General features: G+C 44.9%; 1 protein-coding gene across 2 annotated transcripts in view; it reads left to right on the top strand.

The window, feature by feature from the left end:
- LOC141191555 (uncharacterized) overlaps positions 1-25,509 on the top strand; it is a 278,908-nt gene that overhangs the window by 4,870 nt on the left and 248,529 nt on the right. For both annotated transcript variants that reach the window (XM_073661463.1, XM_073661462.1), the window contains exons 2-4: positions 17,481-17,630; positions 17,760-17,942; positions 18,032-18,155. In XM_073661463.1, the coding sequence (XP_073517564.1) occupies positions 17,553-17,630; positions 17,760-17,942; positions 18,032-18,155 (385 nt within the window). In that variant the 5' untranslated portion in view covers positions 17,481-17,552. The remainder of the gene's footprint in view (positions 1-17,480; positions 17,631-17,759; positions 17,943-18,031; positions 18,156-25,509) is intronic.

The following is a 25,509-nucleotide window of genomic DNA, read 5'->3' as shown; positions in this document are numbered from 1 at the left end:
AGTGGCAGCTATGCCCGCTTGGCTTCAGATACAGCCTTCAGCAAGGTAACAACATCAATGTCCATTTCAAGCACCGATTTTACCTTTGCCGGGTCTAGCAGCTTCCATCAGCTCTGTTCTGTTCCTCCAGGCCTCGTGCCTTCCAAGGCTAATGGTGTCCGAGACACAGGGATCAGGTCTATTGACCCCCCTGTGTTTCAAAACCACCCGGATATATATATCCCTCTGTTCGCACAGGACCTGTGATGATGTCACAGTATATATACAGTACAGACCAAAAGTTTGGACACACCTCATTTTTCTGTATTTTCATGACTATGAAAATATTCACACTGAAAGCATCAAAACTATGAATTAACACATGTGGAATTATATACTTAACAAAAAAGTGTGAAACAACTGAAAATATGTCTTATATTCTAGTCATCAAAGCAAAAGGTGGCTACTTTGAAGAACCTAGAATATAAGACATATTTTCAGTTGTTTCATACTTTTTTGTTAAGTATATAATTCCACATGTGTTAATTCATAGTTTTGATGCCTTCAGTGTGAATGTATAATTTTCATAGTCCTGACAAATATTTAAATGAGAAGGTGTGTCCAAACTTTTGGTCTGTACTGTGTATGTATGTGTGTGTGTGTATATATATATATATATATATATATATATATATATATATATATATATATATATATATATATATATATATATATATATATATATATATATATATATATAACGTGTGTTGTTAGTCCAGTTTTCAATGCATATCTATATATATATAATCGTCTTATCCCGTCTGTCTGTCCAGGATATCCCGCGTCGCTCATTGGTCCAGCAGCGGCCAATCAGCGCCGGGGGATTTCTAAAAAAAAGATGGCGGCCGTTAGCGGCTCATCTGCGGGACGGAGCTGAGCGGCGATGCAGCCGGGAGATGAGCACCGCGAGGCGCTCATCTCCCGGCCGGCAACAGCAGAAGGAACCCGACCGCCGGACCCATCTGCGGGACGGAGATGCAGCCGGGAGATGAGCGGCGCGAGGCACTCATCTCCTGGCCGGTAGCAGCGGAAGGACCGCCGGCGCCGCTGACCTTCATGCGGAAGGGAGGACCGGGGAGCGGCGCTGCGGGTCGGGATACTTCTGCTGCGAGCGCCCGCTCATGTCCCGGGTTCTCGCAGCCTAAGCACCCGCACAGGCAGCGCCGCTCCCCGGTCCTCACCAAGACGATTCGATGATTGGTCGCGGTCTTCGGACCTGACCAATCACTGATCTTAGCGCAAAACTTAAACACCGCTGTGCTGATTGGTCGCCGACGCTGCCCACGACCAATCACTGATTTGGGCGCCAAATTTAAATATCGGCCGCGACCAATCACCACAGCGGTGTTTAAATGTGGAGCCAAGATCCGTGATTGGTCGCGGCCGATATTTAAATTTGGTGCCCAAATCGGTGATTGGTCGCGGCCTATATTTAAATTTGGTGCCCAAATCGGTGATTGGTCGCGGTCAGCTTCCGCGACCAATCAGCACAATAGTGTTTAACTTTGGCGCCAAGATCAGTCATTGGTCGCGGGCCAAGACAGCGACCAATCACCGATTTGTGCGGCAATTTTAAATAGCATCCGCGACCAATTGGATGTCAGCGCCGCTGCCTGTGCGGATACTTCCGCTGCAAGAACCCGGTGTTATGTTCTGCTACCAGAGCTAAGGAAAGAGAGGAGATCTGTCCCTACGATAGAACTCAGCTTGATCCCTACGATGTAACAGGGAACCTGATCCTGCGATCAGACCTGCTAAAGTCCTCAGCTAGTCTGTACGGAGACCTATAGATGTGGGGAAGGAATCCCTACAAGTACTAGGGACTGGGAACAAAATGGACACCTCCTAACAGAAATAGTAGCAGACAGACAAACAAACAAAATATATAGAACACAGAGGTCCGAAGACCAAGCAAACTAACAGAGTTAGATACTGAGCACAGGCTAGCTAAAGAGTGGTAATACAATGAAGTCCAGCAAAGCCAGAAGGGCGGAGCAGGACTAAATAGGCCAACAAGGTCATGTGACCAGCAATAGAAAAAACCTAAGAGCAAGGTTCTAACACCCGGGACATGAGCGGGCGCTCGCAGCAGAAGTATCCGGACTCGCAGCGCCGCTCCCCGGTCTTCCCTTCACACCCTAGCCGCTGATGTCCCCACTGTATCCGCATGGTGTTACAAAGGTCCGGAAATTTGTGTTAAAAATCGCTGATTGGTCGCTGGCGCTGCCCGCGACCAATCACCTATTTGGGCGCCAAATTTAAATATCGGCCGCGACCAATCAGCACAGCGGTGTTTAAATGTGAAGCCAAGATCGGTGATTGGTCGCGGCCGATATTTAAATTTGGCGCCCAAATCGGTGATTGGTCGCGGGCTGCGCCAGTGACCAAGCAGCGATTTTTAACACAAATGTCCGGACCTTTGTAACACCATGCGGATACTGTGGGGACATCAGCGGCTAGGGTGTGAAGGGAGGACCGGGGAGCGGCGCTGCGGGTCGGGATACTTCTGCTGCCAGCGCCCGCTCATGTCCCGGGTGCTCGGAGCGGAAGTATCCGCACAGGCAGCGCCGCTGACATCCATGCGGCTAGGGTGTGAAGGGAGGACCGGGGAGCGGCGCTGACATCCAATTGGTCGCGGCCGCTATTTAAATGTGCCGCACAAATCGGTGATTGGTCGCCGACTTGGCCCGCGACCAATCACTGATCTTGCAGCCAAAGTTAAACAGTAGTGTGCTGATTGGTCGCGGACGCTGCCCGCGACCAATCACCGATTTGGGCGCCAAATTTAAATATGGGCCGCGACCAATCACCGATCTTGGCTCCACATTTAAACACCGCTGTGCGGATTGGTCGCGGACGCTATTTAAATGTGGCGCCAAAATCGGTGATGGGTCGCGCCCAGCGTCGGCGACCAATCAGCACAGCGGTGTTTAAATGTGGAGCCAAGATCGGTGATTGGTCGTGGCCGATATTTAAATTTGGCGCCCAAATCGGTGATTGGTCGCGGGCAGCGTCCGCGACCAATCAGCACAGTACTGTTTAACTTTGGCCGCAAGATCAGTGATTGGTCGCGGGCCAAGTCGGCGACCAATCACCGATTTGTGCGGCACATTTAAATAGCGGCCGCGACCAATTGGATGTCAGCGCCGCTCCCTAGTCCTCCCTTCACACCCTAGCCGCATGGATGTCAGCGCCGCTGCCTGTGCGGATACTTCCGCTCCGAGAACCCGGGACATGAGCGGGCGCTCAGAGCAGAAGTATCCCGACCCACAGCGCCGCTCCCCGGTCCTCCTTTCACACCCTAGCCGCTGATGTCCCCACAGTATCCGCATGGTGTTACAAAGGTCCGGACATTTGTGTTAAAAATCGCTGATTGGTCGCTGGCGCTGCCCGCGATCAATCACCGATTTGGGCGCCAAATTTAAATATCGGCCGCGACCAATCACCGATCTTGGCTCCACATTTAAACACCGCTGTACTGATTGGTCGCGGACGCTATTTAAATGTGCCGCCAAAATCGGTGATTGGTCGCGCACAGCGTCGGCGACCAATCAGCACAGCGGTGTTTGAATTTGCCGTGTTTAAATTGGCGCCAAATTTAAACCCCGCCCTGCATCGCTCTGCTGATTGGTCGCGGTCGGCGGCCGCGACCAGTCAGCAGTATTGGCACCAAATTTAAACACCGCTCTGCTGATTGGTCGCGACTAATCAGCGATTTTGGTGCCAAATTTAAACACGCTCTCCAGTCCTCACTAACACGGTTCGCTGATTGGTCGTGGCCGCCGCCCGCGACCAATCATCGATATTGCCGCCAAATTTAAACACCGCTTTGCTGATTGGTCGCGGTTGCCGAACGCGACCAATCAGTGATTTTGGCCCCAAATTTAAACACAGCTCTGCTGATTGCACCCGGTCAGCCGCATACCTATTCTAGAATACCCGATGCATTAGAATCGGGCCACCATCTAGTATTTAAAAAAAGTTTAAGATTTTATTTTAAGGGGCGGCATGGCTAATGAATAAATACTCACTTAGGTCACAGCCCATTATCAGTATCTGGTCAGTATTCAGTCAGTAGTTTTACCCTTCATCATGACAGCACCATACAGAGAGAGTTTCTGCCCCAGGAACAGGAAACCTACTAAAATAAAAGGGGCGGAACCTCTCTTCCTCCCCAGTGTGGTTTCCTGTTCCTGGAAGAGGATGCCTACGGTGGAACAGTATACCTGGGGAGATTTCTCCTGGTGCCGTGCTGACCCGGGAAACCTGGGCTGTTCCAAGAGGTGGGGGCACTTTTCTTGGAGGAATCGCTCCAACCAGAGCGCAGGACTTCAGCGGGCCACCTCCGGATTCGGAGGTTGGTGCTGAGAGGAGCGCAGAGCATTGGGAGCGCATAAGAAAGATGGCGCCGGTTTGCAGAACGGCACATGTGCCGTGCGGGGTCACTTCCGGGGTCATAGTGATGCTGGATATGATGTCAGCGGGGGCTACAGGGCGGTATGCCCTGTAAGGTGGAGAGACCAACCCCTGCTCCTCCCACACCGATTATAAGTGGCACATGGTGTCGGTCCCTGATCAGCTGAAGTGTGCTTGGTATAACATTGCTGAGTGTGCTACTGCTCTAAGTTTGGTGTTCCAGTCCCTGCTGAGAAGATGGAGAATTCAAACATACCTGAAGGAGATGAGCCAAGACCTGCTCCTGGCGCGATAGTTCCAGGGCCCTATGACGGAGTGAGTGTTTCTACTGCCCACACACACATACTGACTAGTGTCATTACCTATTTTAGAATAGACCCAGGAAAACAGTGACCAAGACAAAAAATAAAGAATGTGCCTTATGCAAGGAAGCTTTACCGAAGTTATACACTAAAAAAACTTTGCCGGGCCGGTATAGAGAAAACAGTAATGGAGGAATCCCTGTCTCTGTTTCAGGAGATAAAAACCTTAATCAAAGACTAAGTTAAAAACACTGTAAAAAAGGAAATACGACATACTCGGGGTCCATCCACCTCCTCAGGCATACAGCATACACACTCAGACCTTAGCTCAGAGAAGGAAAAGGAAGAATCAGGGGAATTAGTTGACTCTGATAGCTCAGAACCATCTTCATCTGATGGGGAATATGGCCAACCTTGCTTCCCGGTGGAAGAAACGACAAAACTACTAAAAATCATTAGGTCTACTATGGGGATAGAGACCCCGAGGGAGCATAGATCTGTGCAGGATTCTATGTTGAGTAACCTGGAGGAGCACAAACATCGGTTGTTCCTAGTCCACAAAAACTTGCTTTCCTTGATAGAAAAAGAGTGGAAAAAACAGTTAAAAAGGTGTCCATCCCAAACACACTTAAACAGAAGTAATCTTTTGAAGATGAGTTGATTAATGTTTGGGAAAGATCCCCAAAGATTGACGTGGCTATTGCCCGAGTTTCTAAGGAGGTAGCCCTTCCTTTTGAGGATCTAGGTTCTCTAAAAGATCCTTTAGATAAAAAGGTTGACACTTTCCTGAGGGGCACATGGGATGCAGCAGCAGGTTCCTTTAAGCCCAGCATCGCAGCCACATGTACTGCCAGGTCTCTAGTAAAGTGGCTACAAGAACTGGAGTCCCAGATAAGTAATAAATGTCCTAGGGAACAACTCCTGTAAGCACTCCCCACTATCCAGAAAGCAGCTGACTTCTTGGCTGAAGCCTCAATAGACAGAGTGAGCTTTGCGGCCCGGGCCTGTGGTCTCTCAAACTCGGCACGGAGAGCCCTTTGACTTAAGAATTGGTCAGCTAATTTCCAATCCAAAATGAAATTGTGCCATTCCCTGCCAAGGTGACTATTTATTCGGGACAGTCCTGGACGACATATTAGAGAAGACGGCCGATAAAAAGAAAACTTTTCCCTTTCCCTCTCAAAAATATAAAAAATCCTTTCACGGGTCAAAAACTAGGGGAAAAGGAAGAAGCCAGAGAGAGGATAGTGGAAGAGGGGGTCGAGCCTGGAGAAGAGACAGGAGTCAGTCCAAGGGATTCCTGTTTAATAAGGGCGCCACCTACAAAGGAGCTCCCAAACACCAAAGACGCCAGTTTACCAGTGGGGGAAGATTAAAGCAGTTTTTTCATCAGTGGGCCTCGCTGCCCGCTACTCAATGGGTAGCGGATCCCCTTTCCAGAGGCTTAAAAATAATTTTTTCTTCCATTCCCCCACTTTGGATGATAGAGACCCGGGTAGGCAAGACAAATCAGATCGCATTAGAAGCGGAAATCATAAAGTTACCAGACAAACTCATGTTAGTCAGTGTGCCAGAGCTAGAAAAAGGAAGAGGATTTTACAGCAATCTATTTCTAATAAAAAAAAAGCCTTATGGTTCCTACAGAACAATAATAAATCTAAAAGCCTTGAACGTATGTATAAAAACAGAAGAATTCAAGATGGAGACTTTGAAATCGACAGTAAAGCTTTTGCACCCCTTCTGTTTCATGGCAGTGATAAACTTAAAGGATACATACTATCACATCCCAATCCACCCAGACCACCAACAATATCTCAAGGTGGCCGTAGAATTCCAAGGCAACCTCTTGCATCTGCAATATCAGTGCCTGCCATTTGGGGAGTCACTAGCGCCCAGAATTTTTACCAAGGTATTGGCAGAAATGACATCCTATGTATGGAAAAAAGACATTAATAGTGCCATACCTAGACGATTTTTTAATAGTCGGGGACTCAGAAAAAGCCTGTACTGTAGCAGCCAAACAAGTTCTATCCACCATAACAAGGTTGGGTTGGATAGTAAACGAAGAAAAATCAAGACCCAAGCCCATCCAACTTCAAAGTTTTCTGGGCATCAACCTGGATGCTATTCATCAGCGTTGCTTCCTCCTATAAGAGAAGGTTCAAAAAATCAAACAAAAAATCGCAAATATTCAAGAAAGACATATCTCGGTAAGAGAAGCCATGTCCTTGCTAGGATCCCTGACAGCAACAATTGCAGCGGTACATGTGGGCTCATTTCCACACAAGAAGGCTACACTGGGAGATCCTGAAAATACAGACCTCGGTAGGAGATCGGCTGGACTACAAATTTCAGCTGTCTGCAAAAACACTAAATTCTCTAAATTGGTGGGCAGATTCAAAAAATCTCTTGAATGTCCCATGGACAGTACAAAATCCAGTCGTAATCACCACGGACACAAGCCCAACAGGTTGGGGTGCCCACCTAGAGGGGGGTTGGTTTCAGGGTCTATGGGATTTCAAATTAAAAAGCGGTTCTTCAAACCTAAAAGAACTGACTGCAGTCAGGAAAGCATTATAGTCAACCTTAAAATACTGCATGGGGGAAGGATGTAGCAATCCTATCGGACAACAGCACAGCAGTGGCTTATTTAAATCGCCAAGGGGGACCAGGTCAGACCCATTAATGTTAGAGGTAGAGAAAATATTCTCCATGGTGGGGCAAAATCTTCTATCACTTTCAAGCCGCCTCTTAAGGGGTTCAGAAAATATCATCACCGATTTTTTTTTTTTTTTTTTTTTTTTTTTTCATTCGCCATTCAGTCAATCAAGGAGAATAGGCTCTAAACAGAAGAGTCTTCAATCAGATTTGTCTGGCCTGGGGTCTTCCGGAAATAGATTTATTTGCCACCAGAGAAAACCATCAGGTAGAAAAATTATATTCTCTAAATCCAAGAAAGTCACCAGACGGGGTGGACGACCTTCTGCAGGAATGGGGGTTTCGCATGGCAAATGCCTTCTCGGTCTTTCCCTTGATTCCCATAGTATTAAAGAAGATACGCGAGGAAAAAGCCAGAATAATACTGATTGCCCCCTTCTGGCCGAAAAGGGCCTGGTTTTCTTGGCGAAGAGTCATATCAGTCTCGGACCCCTGGATCCCACCCGACTATCCAGATCTACTATCCCAAGGTCCGGTGACCCATCCTCAGGTTCCCAGATTACACCTAACTGCCTGGAACTTGAGAGGCGATTGTTATCGGACAGGGGTTTTTCAGAAAATTTAATTTCAACTCTCCTGTTGAACAGAAAAAGTAATCTCCCTTAAATATGAAAAGATTTGGAATAAATTTCTTAAATTTTCCAGTCGGGTCATGACTCCCTAAAGTCAGCTAGTTCCCATTTTGGAAATACTAGGATTCCTTCAAAAAGATCTAGAGAGGGGTCTCTCCACTAGCTCCTTTAAAGGTGCAGGTATCAGCCCTAGGGGCGCTATTTGATCATAAAATAACTGATCATCCATGGATATATAGGTTTATAAAGGCATCTTTTTCGTCCAGACCTATAGACAGTCCTACGGTAGCTCTCTGGGACCTTTAATTTAGTCCTGAATGCCCTTACAAGGCTCCCTTTGAACCCATCTCATCCGCTGCTATTAAAGTGTTTACACTAAAAATAGTACTACTGGTGGCACTAACCTCTGCTAGGCGGGTGAGTGAGTTAAAGGCTCTATCAATCAATCCCCCTTTTACAAACATCTTACAAGATAAGGTGATATTGAGGCCAGATCCAGCTTTCCTCCCAAAAGTAAGCTCTAAATTTCACAGAAGTCAGGAAATAGTGCTGCCTTCGTTTTGTGATGAACTAAAGACCCAAGGGGAAATTAAATTTCACTCCCTAGATGTGAGAAGGTGTATCCTTAAATACCTTGAGGTAACGAATCAGTGGAGAAAGTCCTCAGCCATGTTTGTTTCTTTTCAGGGGGCAAACAAGGGTAAAGCAGTTACTAAGTGCACGATGGCCAGATGAGTTAGAATGACCATAATTTTACCTTATCTCTGCCTCTGACCCTGATCCCCCTCAGGGTATACGTCCTACTTACCTCCCTTCTCTTTTACTTTGGTGCTGCAAAAACTTCCTGTTTTCGGGAAAAAAAAATCCACTGGTTTGTGCAAACACTATAAGGTGAATATTGATAACTATTGTTGTATGAATATATGTCTTAACAAGGCGTTTACCTCTTATTCTCTTTAAACACATTGGGGAGGAAGAGAGGTGCCGCCCCTTTTATTTTGGTAGGTTTCCTGTTCCTGGGGGCCGACACTCTCTCTCTGTACGGTGCTGTCATGGTTTTGGAAAATCAAATTACCGGTAAGCAATCATCATATTTTCTCAGGAGTGGGAGCCAAAAACCAGGTGAGAAACAGAGAAAATGTATAATAGAAACAAGTGCACCAATCCTGGTTTTGGCTCCCACTCCTGAGAAAAAATACTGACCAAATACTGATAGTGGGGCCGTGGCCTTATCCCCATTCTTGGTGCAGATACTAATGAACTCAGGACCTATGAGATATTTACCACACAACAGTGCAAGGAGTTTGTATGTTCTCCCCTTGTTTGCGTGAGTTTCCTCCTTGTTCTCCGGTTTCCTCCCACACTCCAAAGACACAATGATAGGGAATTTAGATTGTGAGTGCCCATAATGTCTGTAAAGCGCTGTGGAATTAATGACGCTATATAAGTGAGTAAAATAAATAGTTAGCAGGACCGTTTCATCAATAGCGGCAGCCCATGCGACCACTATGGTGCCCACGAATTGAGAGGGCTTGCCACCGAGCACACTCTCTTTACCCATCTTCACAATTTCAGTGATCTCCACATTCCCATGACAGTGATACCATTGGATAAATAGTGAATCAGGGAGTCGAAAGTTCACTGATCCACCATTCATCCTTCGCCTGTGAGTCTAAGACTCCATACACTGCAGGCACAATGGCTTCACTACATCACACCTGCAGTATGGAGACTCAGTACTCACAATGGACAGACCGGAGCAGCACACCTCAGGAACTGGGTTGGATTTGTAGTGTGTGTTTTAATATCCGAAATTGTGCAGGAAATCATACTGTCTGAGAGCCCTCATTCTGAGCTAGATGGGTACACAGGAGAACAATTTCCTGGTGATGAGTAAGATAGGGATAAGTACGTGAGAAATACAGACCTTCAGTCCATCTGGTTGCAGGGTGTTGTGTGCCAGGAGGGAGACATCAAATAGTGTGTTCTAAAAGAAAGCAAATATATAATGGCAGTGGGAATCTGGATTCCAGGCAGGGAGCATAGCGGAGACCAAGAGCAGGTCAAGGTCCTAAGCTCAGGCCAGGAGGTCTACTTAGATAGTACAGAACTTTGCCCTGAGTAGACAGTAGGCCTAATTAAAGGAGATTAAGTTAAAGAAGGATTCCTTATCTTAAGCAAAAATTGTATATACTAGTGAGGAAGCCAAAGTGTCGCCAAACACCTCTGGAGAACTGAAGATGCAGTGCCATAGAAGGAGTATGTGGCCCTCATCAAATAGACTTTGACAGTACTAGTGAGGAGTTGTACCTATGCACCTCAGCCAGCGAGGTCCTCACAAATCAACTGGGAGCTGAGAGTAGCTCTGAGGGGCCGTAGCGACACATCTCAACCCGTATGATCCCCACAGGTGATGATGGGCCTTCCCATAATAGTTTACTGGACTGTTGTGGCTTGTAACAAAAGTTATATACTTTTATATGTAACCGGAAAGTTCCTGACTCTGCATAATGCTGAAGAAGCATTCATAAAGTATTGAAAAGTTTAGTTTTGGACTTTAGTCTCTCTCATTCATCTCCTTAACATCTGATGTGGACCTGCCAAGTACAAAAGTGTGTGTGTGTGTATATATATATATATATATATATATATATATATATATATATATATATATATATATAATATAGTACAGACCAAAAGTTTAGACACACCTCATTTAAAGATTTTTCTGTATTTTCATGAGTACACACTGAAGGCATCAAAACTATGAATTAACACATGTGGAATTATATACTTAACAAAAAAGTGTGAAACAACTGAAAATATGTCTTATATTCTAGGTTCTTCAAAGTAGCCACCTTTTGCTTTGATGACTGCTTTGCACATTCTTGGCATTCTCTTGATGAGCTTCAAGAGGTAATCACCGGAAATGGTTTTCACTTCACAGGTGTGCCCTGTCAGGTTTAATAAGTGGGATTTCTTGCCTTATAAATGGGGTTGGGACCATCAGTTGTGTTGTGCAGAAGTCTGGTGAATACACAGCTGATAGTCCTACTGAATAGACTGTTAGCTGCTTTTTTCTTGCCATAATACAAATTCTAAGTAAAGAAAAATGAGTGGCCATCATTACTTTAAGAAATGAAGGTCAGTTAGTCCGAAAAATTGGGCAAACTTTGAATGTGTCCCCAAGTACAGTTGCAAAAACCATCAAGCCCTACAAAGAAACTGGCTCACATGAGGACCGCCCCAGGAAAGGAAAACCAAGAGTCACCTCTGCTTCTGAGGATAAGTTTATCCGAGTCACCAGCCTCAGAAATCGCAGGTTAACAGCAGCTCAGATTAGAGACCAGGTCAATGCCACACAGAGTTCTAGCAGCAGACAAAATCTCTAGAACAACTATTAAGAGGAGACTTTGTGCAGCAGGCCTTCATGGTAAAATAGCTGCTAGGAAACCACTGCTAAGGACAGACAACAAGCAGAAAAGACTTGTTTGGGCTAATGAACACAAGGAATGGACATTAGACCAGTGGAAATCTGTGCTTTGGTCTGATGAGTCCAAATTTGAGATCTTTGGTTCCAACCACGGTGTCTTTGTGCGACGCAGAAAAGGTGAACGGATGGACTCTACATGCCTGGTTCCCACCGTGAAGCATGGAGGAGGAGGTGTGATGGCGTGGGGGTGCTTTGCTGGTGACACTGTTGGGGATTTATTCAAAATTGAAGGCATACTGAACCAGCATGGCTACCACAGCATCTTGCAGCGGCATGCTATTCCATCCAGTTTGCGTTTAGTTGGACCATCATTTATTTTTCAATAGGACAATGACCCCAAACACACTTCCAAGCTGTGTAAGGGCTATTTGACCAAGGAGAGTGATGGGGAGCTACGCCAGATGACCTGGCCTCCACAGTCACCAGACCTGAACCCAATCGAGATGGTTTGGGGTGAGCTGGACCGCAGAGTTAAGGCAAAAGGGCCAACAAGTGCTAAGCATCTCTGGGAACTCCTTCAAGATTGTTGGAACTTTTTATATTTTTTACATTTTTTAATATTTTTAAAAACATTTTTCTACACTTTTTGCTTGCTTCTATAGTCTCCATAGGAGACTAGAAGCAGCAACTGTCTGATTGCCTCTGCTACATAGAGGCGATGAGCAGATCACCTCTATGTAGCCGAAATGCTCCTGTGCTATTAGCGCCGACCACTAGGTGGCGCTCATAGCCATCTTTTCATGACAACCACTGGGGTCTGCTGCAGACCCCGGGTTGCCATGCCCACCCATCAGTGACCTGCGATCACATGACGGGGTCACCAATGGGCGGGGTAAGTGACACACTTCTGGTGCGGCCCTGTTAAATGCAACTGTCAGAGATTGACAGCAGCATTTAACTGGTTAACAGCCGCGGGTGGATCGAGATTCCACCCGAGGCTGTTGCGGGCACATGTCAGCTGTAAGAATCAGCTGAAATGTGCCCGGTTCGGTGCGGGCTCAGTGCCGGAGCCCGTGATGAACCGGGGGTGATGGCCTGGGGCGTACTAATATGCCCCTGGCCAGTACGGGGTTAAACGAGGAGTACTAACAATTTTGACCACGTGTGTTTCTCTATGCTCATCCATACCACACAGTGTAGCATTAACTAGCCTGAGCTATCACTTGGATACCTATAGCACGTATACAGTAGAAATAAAAGATTTCATTATCATGTCAGTTACATTTCTTCTAAATCATAATTATTTCTGCTTTGACAATCAATTTGTCAATATGGAAAGGAGTCTGCTGCTCACTGAGCAGCAGCTCACTGGGGTAGATGTGGGGTAGGGTGGTAGTCGGGAGCTGCAGGACAGTGAGGCTGTTAGTTGGGTGACAGAAGTGGGGGTAGAGGGAAGAGTGCCAGGGAGGCTAGTCCTGATCTGGCACACCCCAATAAGTTTGCAAAGTTGGCAGATGAGGGGAGTGACGGTCCAGGGGTAGCACTGCTGCAGCAAGGCATGTCCCCTGAAAGCCGGAGGAGTGTCAGCTCCAGTAAAGAGGAAAATGGGAGAGCAGGGCAGGCCATGCAGGTGCTGGTAGTGGGGGACTCAATTATTAGGGGAACAGACAGGGCAATCTGTCACAAAGACAGGGATCGTCGAACAGTGTGCTGCCTACCTGGCGCTCGAGTCCGGCACATCGCTGATCGGGTTGACAGATTACTGGGAGGGGCTGGTGAGGACCCAGCAGTCATGGTGCACATTGGCACAAATGACAAAGTTAAAGGTAGGTGGAAGGTCCTTAAAGATGATTTCAGGGAATTAGGCTGCAAGCTGAAAGGAAGGACCTCCAAGGTGGTATTCTCTGAAATACTACCGGTACCACGTGCCACGCCAGAGAGGCAACGGGAGATTAGGGAGATAAATAAGTGGCTCAAGAACTGGTGTAGGAAGGAGGGATTTGGGTTCCTGGAGAACTTGGCCGACTTCACAGTTGGCTACAGACTCTTCGCTAGGGACCGGCTGCACCTCAGTGGGGAGGGTGCAGCTGTGCTGGGGGAGAAAATGGCTAGAAGGTTGGAGGAGTGTTTAAACTAGGGATTGGGGGGGGTATTCATTTTATAGGTGGGTAAGATAGTGCAGATAGTGACCTGGGCACAAATAAAGAAATTGGGGGTGGGGTTAGAACAGTCAATAAAGTAAGAAGGAATAGAGGTACAGAGAGATACATAAAATGAATGTACACTAATGCCAGAAGCCTCATCAACAAAATGGAGGAATTAGAATTAATTTTGTTGGAAAATAATTATGACATGGTAGGGATATCTAAGACGTGGACGAGAGCCATGACTGGGCAGTTAATTTACAGGGCTATAGTCTGTTCAGAAATGACCGTACAAACAAGCGATGGGGGGGGGGGGGGTGTTTATATGTAAAATCATCCTTAAAATCCGTCTTGCGGGAGGATACAGGTGAATCTAATGAAAATGTAGAGTCCCTGTGGGTGAAGATAAGGGGAGGGGGAAAAAATAATAAATTACTGATAGGGGTTTGTTATAAGTCTCCAAAAAGAATGGAAGTAGCGGAGAATATCCTCGTAAAGCAAATAGATGAAGCAGCGACTCAAGGAGAAGTCATTATTATGGGAGACTTCAATTATCCTGAAATACATTGGGGGATAGAAACATGTAGTTCAAGCAAAGGTAATAGGTTTTTGACAACTATGAGAGACCATTACCTTTCACAACTGGTTCAGGACCCAACAAGAAGGGGGGCACTGCTAGACCTAATATTAACCAACAGGCCAGACCGCATATCAAATATACGAGTTGGGGGTCACTTGGGTAATAGTGATCACAAAATAATACATTTTCATGTAACCTTTAATAAGATGTGTAGTAGAGAGGTTTCAAGGACACTAAACTTCAGGAAGGCCAATTTCCAACGGTTGAGAGATGATCTTAGTGCAATAAACTGGGACGATATCCTGAAACATAAAACTACACAAAGCAAATGGGAGACATTTATTAACATCCTGAATAGGACCTGTGCACAATATATACCCTTTGGGAATAAACATGCTAGAAATAGGAGGAAACCACTATGGCTAAATAGAGCTGTAAGGGGCGCAATAAGTGACAAAAATAAAGCATTTAGGGAACTAAAGCAAGTAGGTAGTGATGAGGCATTAAATAAATATAGAAAATTAAATAAATTATGTAAAAAAGCAAATCAAGGCAGCAAGGATTGAGGCAGAGAGAATCATTGCCAGAGAAAGTAAAAATAACCCCAAAATATTCTTTAATTACATAAATAGTAAAAAATGATAGTGTTGGCCCCCTTAAAAATAGTCTGGGTGAAATGGTGGATGAGGATGAGGAAAAAGCCAATATGCTAAATGATTTTTTTTCAACCGTATTTACACAAGAAAATCGCATGACAGAAAACATGATTAGTGATAACAAAAATTCTCCATTAAATGTCACTTGCTTAACCCATCAGAAAGTACGGCGGCGTCTAAAAATCAGTAAAGTTGACAAATCCCTGGGCCCGGATGGGATACACCCGCGAGTACTGCAGGAATTAAGTAACGTCATAGATAGACCATTATTTTTAATCTTTAAAGATTCCATAATAACAGGGTTTGTACCACCGGACTGTCGTATAGCAAATGTGGTGCCAATATTCAAAAAGGGGACAAAAACTGAACTTGGAAATTATAGGCCAGTAAGCTTAACCTCTACTGTGGGTAAAATCCTGGAGGGTTTCCTAAGAGATGCTATACTAGAGTATCTGAAGAAGAATAACCTCATGACCCAATATCAACATGGGTTTATGAGGGACCGTTCCTGTCAAACTAATCTGATCAGTTTTTATGAGGAGGCAAGTTCTGGACTGAACCAATTAAATGCAGTGGATGTTGTGTATATGGACTTTTTAAAAGCTTTTGATACGGTTCCACACAAAAGGTTGATACATAAAATGAGAACAATGGGGATAGGGGAAAATATATGTATGTGGGTTAAGAATTGGCTCAGTGATAGGAAACAAAGGGTGGTTATTAATGGAAAACACTCAGACTGGGTCTCAGTTAACAGTGGGGTACCACAGGGGTCAGTATTGGGCCCCCTTCTTTTTAACATATTTATTAACGACCTTGTAGGGGGCATACAGAGTAATATTTCAATATTTGAAGATGACACTAAACTCTGCAGGGTAATCAATACAGAGGAGGACAATTTTATATTACAGGAGGATCTATGTAAACTAGAAGCTTGGGCTGATAAATGGCAAATGAGCTTTAATGGGGATAAATGTAAGGTAATGCACTTGGGCAGTGGAAATAAAATGTATAATTATATGCTTAATTGTAACACACTGGGCAAAACTGTAGCTGAAAAAGACCTGGGTGTATTGGTGGACGACAAGCTTACGTTTAGTGGCCAGTGTCAGGCAGCTGCTGCAAAGGCAAATAAAATAATGGGATGCATTAAAAGAGGCATAGATACTCATGAGGAGAACATAATTTTACCTCTATACAAGTCATTAGTGCGACCACACTTAGAATACTGTGTACAGTTTTGGTCTCCGGTGTATAAGAAAGACATAGCTGAACTAGAGCGGGAGCAGAGAAGAGCGACCAAGGTTATTAGAGGACTGCAATACCAAGACAGGTTATTACACTTGGGGTTATTTAGTGTGGAAAAAAGAAGGCTTAGGGGTGATCTTATTACTATGTACAAGTATATGAAGGGACAGTACAAAGACCTTTCTACTGATCTTTTTACTCTGAGGCCAGAGACGGGGACAAGGGGGCATCTTCTACGTCTGGAGGAAAGAAGGTTTAATCATAATCACAGACGGGGATTCTTTACTGTAAGAGCAGTGATGTAATGAGTGATTCACTATTAAAATTTAAGAAGGGCATGGATGCCTTTCTTGAAAAGTATAATATTACAGGTTATATATACTAGATTCCTTGATAGGGCGTTGATCCAGGGAACTAGTCTGATTGTCGTATGGAGTCGGGAAGGAATTTTTTTCCCCAATGTGGAGCTTAGTGTTTGCCACATGGTTTTTTTTTTTGCCTTCCTCTGGATCAACATGTTAGGCTATGGGTTGAACTAGATGGACTTAGTCTTCCTTCAACCTTAAAAACTATGTTACTAACTTATTTTTTACAAAAGAGGGAAGTAAGTATGGGCAGCAAATTTTCACCGTCATTGGATTAATGTCCAAAAGGGAGGAGCAACACATTTACCATGAGAGCAAAATTTATAGCCCAAAAAAACCGTATGGTACGGTCGATTTATCGACAACCTCCTCCTGATGTGGGGAGGCACACAGGAGGAGGCTATGAAATTTACACAAAATCTCAACAACAATGATTTCAATTTGAGATTCACACTTTGTTTTGAAACCCCATAAAACACTGTACATGGAAATGTTGGTATCAAATAACTCCTGTCTTTGTGGTCTTACAAACAAGCTTTTATAAATGCCTCAAACTTCTAAGTGTGAATCAGACCTGAGATCTAACTTGATAGAAGATGACAATCCGGTGAAGACGGGAAACATATAGGCGGCCGGTGGTGATGTAGTCAGTGACTGACTCTGGCCAAATACGTTTATAGAGCCGTAGTGGAAGATGAAGATTTCGTCTTCATCATAAAGTAGTTATTTCTCATGTGACGCTTAATCAATATCTCCTGCAGTATTGCTAATGCCGATTCCAGTGTTGGTAAATGAGATGAGAATTAGCAATAAGGAAGATGAGTCTATGAGAAAGAAACTGCTTGTTGTCTGTGGCCTAAAATATATAGGCTTTATTAGTAGATGTAAAGAAAAAAACTAGATACTGTAAAACATAAATCTCCTCAAATGTTTCCCTTAATATGTCCAGTAATTGTATTATTACACAGGGTTTTTATGATGTTACATCTGCTCAACTTCTCATTCAGGTCTCTACAATATCGAATCCTCTCAGTGAATATCTTCTATAGAGGAGAATTTTCCTGAATTACGCATTAAAGATGAATATGGACACAGACAAGATGGCTGAGAAAATATTACTCCTCACCCTAGAGATCCTCTTCCGGCTTACTGGAGAGGTGAGAGATTCTGATGACGTCACATTACATCATTCTTATCTATGGGAATAACAGATGGACAAAACTGGAGAGGTGAGGACTCTGGAAATGTCTGGAGGGAGATTTATGAATGTGTCTCTCCGTAATCAGGATTACACAGTAGTGAAGAAGACCTCTAGTGAGCGCTGTCAGGACCCTTTGTCTGAGGGATGGTGGGGAAGAACCCTGAGCCCAATCACGGAGCTTCCACCTCACCACCTGATAGATGAGGACATCAATGACCAGAAGATCCTAGATCTCACCTACAAGATGATTGAGCTGCTGACTGGAGAGGTGACACTGCTAGGAATGAGAATGCTGGAACATTTTATAGTAAAGCTATGAATGGATTGGGGGTATAACTCTATCATTGTGTGTGTCAGGTTCCTATAAGGTGTCAGGATGTCGCTGTCTATTTCTCCATGGAGGAGTGGAAGTATTTAGAAGAACACAAAGATCTGTACAAGGATGTCATGATGGAGGTTTCCCAGCCCCTCACATCACCAGGTAATAGACAGGACTGAATACACATGGCCTATAATTGTCTATATGTAAAGAATGAATTCAGTCCCTGTATGTGCTTCCTCTAGATCTATCCAGTAAGAGGACAACACCAGAGAGATGTCCACGTCCTCTTCTTCCTCAGGACTGTAAACAAGAAGATCACAATATTCCTCAGGATCATCAGGTACATGGAGATAAGGTGTCATGAGATCTCTCCTGTGATGTGTATATGGCTGTGAAGGGCTTGTGTTCGGTCTTGTTTTATCCACCAGAATTATATGGTTTATACTTGTATAATGAGAATGGGGGAGATGGCTGGATTAGAGCTGATCATTAGTGATGAGTGAGTGTATTCATTAATATTCGCACGGATAGTACGGTATTCAGGTACTTGTTATATTGCGAGTATTTGTGTACTCGCCTCGCTATATTCGAATGTCCCGCCCTGCAGTTTTGGCGCCTCCTTTGCAGCCACTAAACATGCTGGGCTTTAAAACCAATCACAGTAATTTTTCAGACATCTTGGTTGTGGCATTACTGTGATTGGCTGGCCACCCAGCCTCATAGGGTCTATTTTAGCCCTGTCGTCGCCATTTTGTGCACATTTCGTCTGGAGCCTGCATTCTATAAGCATAGGGAGAGATCGCTGAGCTGCTAGGGAGAGTGTTTAGGCCTCTTGATAAAACAAAAGCCCTTTTAAGGACTACCTGCAGTGTATACTAGTTCTGTGTTTAAAGGAGCCGCTCACTAGCTCCATAATACCATCAAAAAATAGCTCTTTTCAGAGCTGAAGACACACAACAAAGTCAGAGTACAAGGAGGGAGAGATTGTGTATTAGGTAGGAAGTGTATTAGGTAGTGTTCTTCCAGTGTCCATATTAAAACAGCTCTTGTCAGAGGCAAAGCAATATTTTGCCATCACACACAGAAGTAGCATTTTGTGCTGCCTTTTTTTTTAGCATCGGTCTATTTTCCCTTCTGTTTTAGGGGTCAGAGCCTACCTTCTGTCCATATTAGTCCACTTAAAAATAGTGTTTTGTGCCCTACACAAAGCAGTAGTCCAAATATTTGTTACTGCCTGCTACAAAGCACGCACCAGGCCATTTTAACCACTATTTTTGGGGTGTCAGCCTGCCTTCTGTCCATATTAGTCCACTTAAACAATCATTGAGTGCCATACACAAAGCAGTAGTCCAAACATTTCCTACTGCTTGCTACAAAGCACGCACCAGGCCATTTTAACCACTATTTTGGCTGTGACAGCTAGCTTGGCTTGTGCCATCAACATCTGAAATTCTGTCAACAAAACCCAAAATGCCAAAAAGACTTGTTAAGGTACGTGTCAGTTGTGCGTGAGAAGGCACTCAGTCTGTGTCAGGTCAGAAGAAGCTTGATTCATCCACTATGTTCCTGGAAAAATTTTCCGGTCTGGAACGTAAACGTGTGTGGAAGCCACAAGAGTGGGAGCAGATTCTGTCTTGGATAGCAGACAAGGTCTCTACGCATTTGTCAAGCAGCAACAAATCTTCCACGACCACACAGTCTACTGTGGATACAGAAGGCTGGCCCATCCAATCCTGAAGCTGGTTCTCCTTCCTCCAACCATTATCAGTCAACATGAGACATATGACCCCAAGCTTGGCCACTCCGAGGATCTGTTTGGTACGTATCCTTTGGTTGGCTCTGTGCAGCATTGAAGAGGGACAAGAGGAGGTGGCGTGCCTTGATGCTTATGTATTTGAGGACCTATGGCCAGAAGAAAGACACTTGGCGGAACATCATTTTTTGTCTCCAGAGGTGGAGGCTGACGATGAGACACAGTTGCTATCAGGTCAGCCTACAATGTCAACTGGGAAGGAGGATAAGATGGAAGACGAGGTAGTCGATGATGAGTCCACTGATTCGAGCTGGACCGTTGGCATGCATAGCCATGGCAGAAACACAGAGGAAGATGGATATGTAGCACCAACATAGGCACCAACGGGTCGTGGTTTGCCCAGAGTGAGAACTGGGTCATCTGTTCCCAAGAGCACCCCCTCTGTGCGCCAAGTCAGGGCAAAGGGGCGTTCAGCTGCTGTGTGGAATTTTTTTTTCTGAAAGTCCTTCAGAGAAAAACATTATAGGCTGTAGCATCTGCCATACCAAGTTGAGCAGAGGCCAGGGCAAAGGCAATCTACATGCTCACTTTCCAAGGCTCATGTTCGATGCTTGGAAACCTATTCAGGAGACTTAAATACAAAACAAAAGACATCAGCCCACCACCTGGATATAGGAGTACTACCGGACTAAGGCACCCTGAAGGAAAAGCCCCTCCAGAGAGGGGCCGCCCTCCGGGCAGCCAGTCTTTCATACTCCAGAGAACGTACCTTCACCAGGTCACCTAGGATGTTCCTACAAACTTCATCTGCACTTAGGATTTTACTCTGCGTCGAAACTAAAACATGTGCGTTCCACATGAAATACCTGACCACACTTAGTATGAATAAAGTGGTTCGGTCCCTTCTCCCAAGGTCTCCGAACGCTCCATAGGCCCACCCGGCATAGGACAGAGTAGCCTGCCGTGGCCAACCAATGGAAGCTCCCACCCTGTTGTACACCTCTGTATTAAAGGGACAATGAAGCAGGAAGTGCTCCATGCTTTCCAGCATGTTAGCACAAGCCTCACGGGGGAGCAATTCCTGTCCTCGGAGCTCCTGTACTTCAAATTGCCCCTTACACACAGCTTACCTTGGAAGCAGCGCCAAGTCAAGTCACAGTACTTCTTGGGGATCCTGCTAGAATTTAACAAACTGAACCCAAACTCCAGATCCCGACTTGGGCAGTTCTTGAGGACCAATGGACTCTGAAAATGAGAAAGCAAGACCTTCCTATAGAGGAGTTTCCTCGGGAGGGACCTCACCTCCCATATTCCCAGACCCCACCGGTGGATCATTTTTAGAACCGGGGTAACATAAGCCGGGAGATGCCCATGCACTGTGCGAGGATCTTTCAATCTTCCCCCTGAAGATTGATGGCTGAAACCATCCCTTGCAGGATAATACCCATGGAGGAGCCCTCTCCTTCCAGAGGTTTGCCACGTTAACTTTCAAGAAGGTGTTCACTAGGAACACAACCGGGTTCACCATATCCAATCACCCTAGTCTCCTCGTGCGGTAAGTGACCTCCCGCTGGACTAGGTTCAGTCTATTCCCCCATAGCATCTGGAAGAACAGACTGTAGACCCGTGTCCAGAGAGGCTTTGGCAAGACACAGATTCTGCCCAGGTAGATTAGCAAGGGGAGCAGGAAAGCTTTGCACAAGCCAACCCTTTCCCCCAGGCTCAAAGACCAACCCTTCCATTGGTCCACTCTTTGGGCGACACCTTTGATTCTGCCTTCCCAGTTTTTCATGGGGTAATCACCCTGGACGAATTCAGTGCACAGGACTTTGGCGTGTTCTTTGGGTTCGGGGAGGGTGTCCAGAAGATCAAACCCGGGATCTCCGCTTCCCAGCCAGAGATTTTCACACTTATCCTGGTTGACCTTGGACCCGGATGCCTCCGATTAGCGCTCCACTTCTGACATCACCACCATTGCCTCCTCTTGCGACGAAACAAATACGGTGACATCGTCCACGTAGGCCACTACCCTCAAGATAGCCTCCGGCACCGCCTTGCCCATCCGAACCCCTTCCAACGATCCACAATCGATCCTTCTAAGGAAGGGTTCAATTGCAAAGGCGTAAAGCAAAGGGCTAAGAGGACAGCCCTGACGGACATCAGATCCTACCCTGAAAGGTTGTCCAATCCACCCATTTGTTTCAATTGACATCTCTTGTGTTGGAGCCATGATTCATGTCAGTCCACTTGGTGCAACAGCTCTCCAGGGTGTGATCACTCCTTTTTAGATGCAGACACCCGAGCATATCTAATTTGACGCAGGTGTTAGTTTTGGAAATGAAAATTTACAGGGTGATTCCATCATTTTTTCCCTCTGCTTGGTCTGAAAAAAATTACCCTTACTGAGTACCACATTTTTAATCTTGATTTCTTTTAGTGTTTCTTAAAGCCCTAAAGTTGCCATTTGAAATGACTTTAGTTTTGTGCCATGTCTGTGATCTTCTTTTTTTCAACAACATTAAACAACTGAATGAACATCCTCCAAGCCCGGTGATTCCATAATTTTTGCCAGGGGTTGTACAATGGAATCGTTTAAGAGGGCCGTTGTAGATCAGTTGCTGAAAACATCACCCTCAGATAATGCTGGTGGCAGAGGTACCAGCTCTTTTCAACACCAAGGGATAATGGGGAGAGACATGAACACCAGCTCCAACGAAGGTGGAGGGAAAATGTGCCCAAATTGGTCAATTTTCAACAAAACAGCAAGGGCTATCTGTGCCTATAAAAATGCTAAGGAGGGATAAGTTGCAGAACATGGTCAAGGGTTACTTTAAGTGACCATACGTGTGTCCTTTCTGACGCTTCTGTTCCCTTTAATTATTGAGTGTCTAAGCTGAACACTTGGCCCAACCTCTCTTTATATGCCTTGGAGGTGCTGGCCTGCCCTGCTGCTAGTGTGGTGTCTGAGCATGTTTTCAGTTCCGCTGGGGAAATCATCACTGATAGGCTCAGACGCCTCTCCACGGAAAATGCAGACAGACTTACTTTGATTAAATTCAACAAGGACTGGATATCTCCACAATTTGTATTCCCTCCAGATGACAGCAAGCCAACCTAAATTCCCCAAAAATGCAGATTCATGCTACTGCTGTTAACGTCACCCCCTTCTCATAAACAGATTCCTTGCTTCGTCAACCATGACTCAGCCCATAGGGCTAATTTTTACAAACTTTGCACATCGTGCAGTGGACAAACCAGGACAGTATTCCTTCTCCAGCCTAACTACGATTTGTGATTGGAGACCCTTGGAATGGTGGCTTCCTGCATCAACCATGACTCAGCCCATAGGGCTAATTTTTACAAACCCTATGCACATTGTGCAGTGGGCAAATCTGGAATGTATATTGGTCCTACCAAACTAATATTTGTCATTGGAGGTTGGAGGCCCTTCTCACATTGTGATTGAGATAGGGGATACATATTCAATAGAAATTTACACTGACTGTTGATGACCGACTGATGGCCCTCTGAAAATTTGAATTGAGGGCCACAACTACTACAGTACTCCATCGTAGATAATGTTTGACAAGGGAGGCCCTTGTCAAGGAATCTCCCTGCAGTTATGACACAGCCCCCAGGAGTAATTTTTGGAAGTACGATGCACATTCTGCACTGGACCAAGTAGTACCATATCAAGAAGTCTTCTCTTCCTATATAATCTGGGGAATATTGACAATCAAAATTTCTGAGCCATTTGGAGAAGCTTCACCAACCCATCCTGGAGAGGAGCACCATATATCCTTTGTCCATTGACTTGCACAAGTGATATATTTGAGCTCGTCATCCAGTTAACTAGTGCAGCTTTATTTTTCCGGTTCACTAAGTTCAGCCATACCTGAAGATCGCAGGCTGTACTCACTGCTACCTTCTAGTACTCCACGTCTCTTGGCTTTTTTTCTCTGTAGTCCCTGCCCCTAAATGAGTTAAATAATACAGTGAGGGCCCTACAATATGAGCAAGTGAGGGCACTCTCAGATGTACACGAGCAACCTCCAAAATCTCTAGAGTAGGGCACTTCAAAATGTATGTTACAGGGCCACATGAGGGCTCTTACAAAACTCAGCTTTCCTGCCTACTGCAGGGCCTCTGAACATTTGAATTTAGGGCCGCAGTATCACATGGTGGTGGAGGTGGAGGAGGAGGGTCAAGCCCAACGCTACAATGGGCACATTGTAAACTGCTATTGAATGTGTATTCCACTATCTGAGTGTCAATGATGGAGGGACCGTCCAAATGTCTTAAGTAACAGCTGTCCCTCCAAATCGCATGTTACAGAGCCACCTGAGGCCTCTCAGGTCAAAGATCTACATACCTACTGATGCTTTCTACCTGTGCTTGTAAAGTGCTGGGGAATAGCAAACTGAAAAATGATTCATGACAGAGGGACCTACAAAATGTATAAGTCAGTGCCCTCCCAATTGTAAAAAGAAAAAAAAAGCCACAGCAGTATGTGTGAACAAAGGCTAAAAGGGATATTTTTTTGGCTTCTCTGGTTTATTTAGCCTTATATACAAGTGATTGTGCAGGAAAAACTGTTTCTTAACCTTTTTGACCTGTTAAATGCAATTTAGGTTAGGTTTGGTAGTTGTTCTTGTGTGTCTGTAAAAATGGCGTAATACTGCGACAAACTTATTCCCAGAAACCATATGTGAGTCAGAAATGCATGCAGGCTCATTCTCCAGGCTCTTCTCATTCTGTTTCATCACTTTCCCATCCATTTCAGCCTTTTCCTCAGGCCCCCAGGCCCCTTTGTATAGGGTCTAGCAGAAAATTACTCGCATTTCCCATTGACTTACATTGTACTCGCTATTCGGAACGAATACGCAATTTTTACAAAGTACTCGTTACGAGTATAGCGATTTACGAATATTACAGTACTCGCTCATCACTACTGATCATAGATGTGACTTCTCCATCTGTCTGTGACTTGTACAATATTTCTTTCAGGGTGAAGATCTGACCCATATTAATACTACAGAGACATATGTGAGGGGTGATGAGCGGTGTAAAGAGGAGATTCCTACATATGACTACCCAGGTGAGTAATAACCACTAAATACAGAGAAGTCACAGATTCTTCTCAGTCACAGGCTGTGGCTGGTTTACCGGTCATGTAGTCTAGCTGTATCACAATCATGTGATCACCATTTTGCATCTATACCAAAACATTCTCCTCCACCAAAAACTGTTCAAATAACTTTGGACATTGAAACTCCTTTTCTATAGAACTTACAAACTCTCACCTGCCCAGGTCTGTAAACTACCAAGCCAAATGACAGCATATGTAGAAAGTGCTGACAAGTTAGAAAATCACTTGAAGAAAAATATTATGTAAGAGAAAGTGGAGGGTAATGATGCTATTGGCTTCCTAGAACCCTGATATCTTATTAGATGAATATACCTTCTCTCCCTTCTGTGGCGCTGAATGTGCTCATATGGTCCCTACAATACCAGGTCCAGTCTTTCTGGCCAAACCTCGCTTTTATGATCGGCAATATTAAACATTCAGTGAGGGCCAAGTATGAATTTCTGTATGATAACAGAGTTTCCCTTTACCGTTACTTTTCAATTTCTTTTTAAACCAAATTACTTCAAATAGATAAAGTATACAAAAAACATTACACCTGTGCCATGATATATCTCTAAGCTGTGAGTGGCTGATGGCTGTAAAAAATGTATTCATGCCTGCAGGAGATATGT

The sequence above is a fragment of the Phyllobates terribilis genome, unplaced genomic scaffold (genome assembly GCF_046119375.1).
Source record: "Phyllobates terribilis strain yellow unplaced genomic scaffold, ASM4611937v1 Scaffold_47__1_contigs__length_9908305, whole genome shotgun sequence".
Classification (NCBI taxonomy): Eukaryota; Metazoa; Chordata; class Amphibia; order Anura; family Dendrobatidae; genus Phyllobates; species Phyllobates terribilis.
This window is presented reverse-complemented; position numbering and strand designations above follow the sequence as displayed.